The 1,700-nt window shown below is 30.9% G+C and overlaps 1 protein-coding gene across 1 annotated transcript; it reads left to right on the forward strand.

Annotated features, from left to right (window-relative positions):
- Positions 1–2: 2 nt before the first annotated feature.
- On the forward strand, positions 3–352 carry HELRODRAFT_92598 (hypothetical protein; the record flags this gene model as incomplete). Its single annotated transcript, XM_009022455.1, has 2 exons — positions 3–83; positions 167–352. Coding segments are annotated over 2 exons (267 nt in total), but the record flags the coding sequence as incomplete, so codon positions are not given.
- Between the last annotated feature and the right edge of the window lie 1,348 nt (positions 353–1,700).

Here is a 1,700-nt window from a genome sequence, read left to right on the forward strand (position 1 = left end):
CTGACGTTGAGCAGCACCCATCTCAGGCAGTTGCCTACGCACATTTGAAGAGTGTCATGGGTAAACATTTCAGATTTGAGGAGGTTTCGCATTTTTTTTTCTTACAAGCAAAAAAATATTTAAAAACTGTTGAAACGAATAAAACAAATTCAATCAATATTTACAGGATATGATGAAAGAGGCCCAATTTGCTGACTTGGCCACACACAAAGGAATCCACGAAGACTTTGAAGCAACGCTGCGTGCCTCCCAAGTGCCAATATCTTCGGAGAAAGTCACCGGCGCCAAGCAGTGGCTGGTCGACCACATCAAGCTCGTTGACTTCAAGTACAAGGGCAAATTGCACGGATAATTTTATTCGGCTAACTTATTCTGGATAATTTAATTCGGATCTAACTTATGAGGAATGCATTTTGGAGTTGAAATTTTTTAATAATTTATCCCTTATTTAATATATGATGAATGCATTTTATAATTAAAGTGTTTCAATAAAATATTAAAAATAAAAATTATATTTTTGAGTTCGCTAAAATATATAATTTAAACTGTATTTCTATACAGCACCAACTAAGACTAAGATAAATCTCTTTACGGCGACTAAAACTAATTTAAAAACTAAACTAAGTATCCAGAGGTCAACTACTTATTGCAAGCCTTCCCGCCGTTTAATTGAGGTTATAATTATATCTTATAACTATCATTGATCATTGCAATCAATGTGGCTTTTATGCAAAGAGGAGAATATTCAAAGAATTGAATTTTCAAAGTGTTTAAAAATTATCTCTGAATGCAAAATTTAGTGTGACCAAAACGTCGGAATCTCCATTACCAAATTGTACATTTTTATGCCCGGGATATTAAGTACTACACGAAACTGGTAACAAACTACCAGCTTTATTCCCAATATTAACTCCATGAATTAATCGAGCAATACTAATACACATGGTTATTTCTAGATACTATATAACTCAAAAACATCGGGATTTCTATTAGCAGATTATACATTTTTATGCTCAAAATTTGAATCTACTACATGAATCTAGCAACATACTGCCAGCTAAATTCACTAATAGTGTGTGAATGTGTGTATGTGCGTGTGTGTATGTGTGTTTTTAAAATCAATTCAGAAGAAATGATTTTTTAACCCTACAAAAAGTCTAGACATTTTTATCTTTTTCCACATCGGCCGTACCTATTTAAGTATTTGTAACATATAGACAAACACATACACAGTTTTGTACAGGAAAGATTTTGAGATGCCTTGATTGATTGGACCGTTAACTGATAATCTTTTCATTATAAATTATTATTCCAGTGAAAAGCTATGATTTTCAATTAGTAAAATAGGAGTCTATTTCTGTTCGGAATCAACTTTTTATGATATTTCACATTTCTTGATTTTAAATGAAACAAAAAAGAAAATATTAAATTTTTTTTCATTGACCGTAAAAAACAATTGCATAAAAACAAATCAAACAAAAAATTTGTTTAATTCATCAAAAATTAAAACTGAATTTTAAAAATTAACACATGCAGTCGAAATTGAAACTTTATTGCTAAAGACAAAGTTATATCATCAATTATTTTTGCAGAGCTAAGTTCAAATCCACACATCCTCAAAACTGACCATGTGAAAAATGAAATAAAGTTAAAAGCCTTAATAAGAGCAGAAAGGTCAAAGAGAAGTCAAATCAGCTAAA

Source organism: Helobdella robusta, assembly GCF_000326865.2.
Source record: "Helobdella robusta unplaced genomic scaffold HELROscaffold_316, whole genome shotgun sequence".
Classification (NCBI taxonomy): Eukaryota; Metazoa; Annelida; class Clitellata; order Rhynchobdellida; family Glossiphoniidae; genus Helobdella; species Helobdella robusta.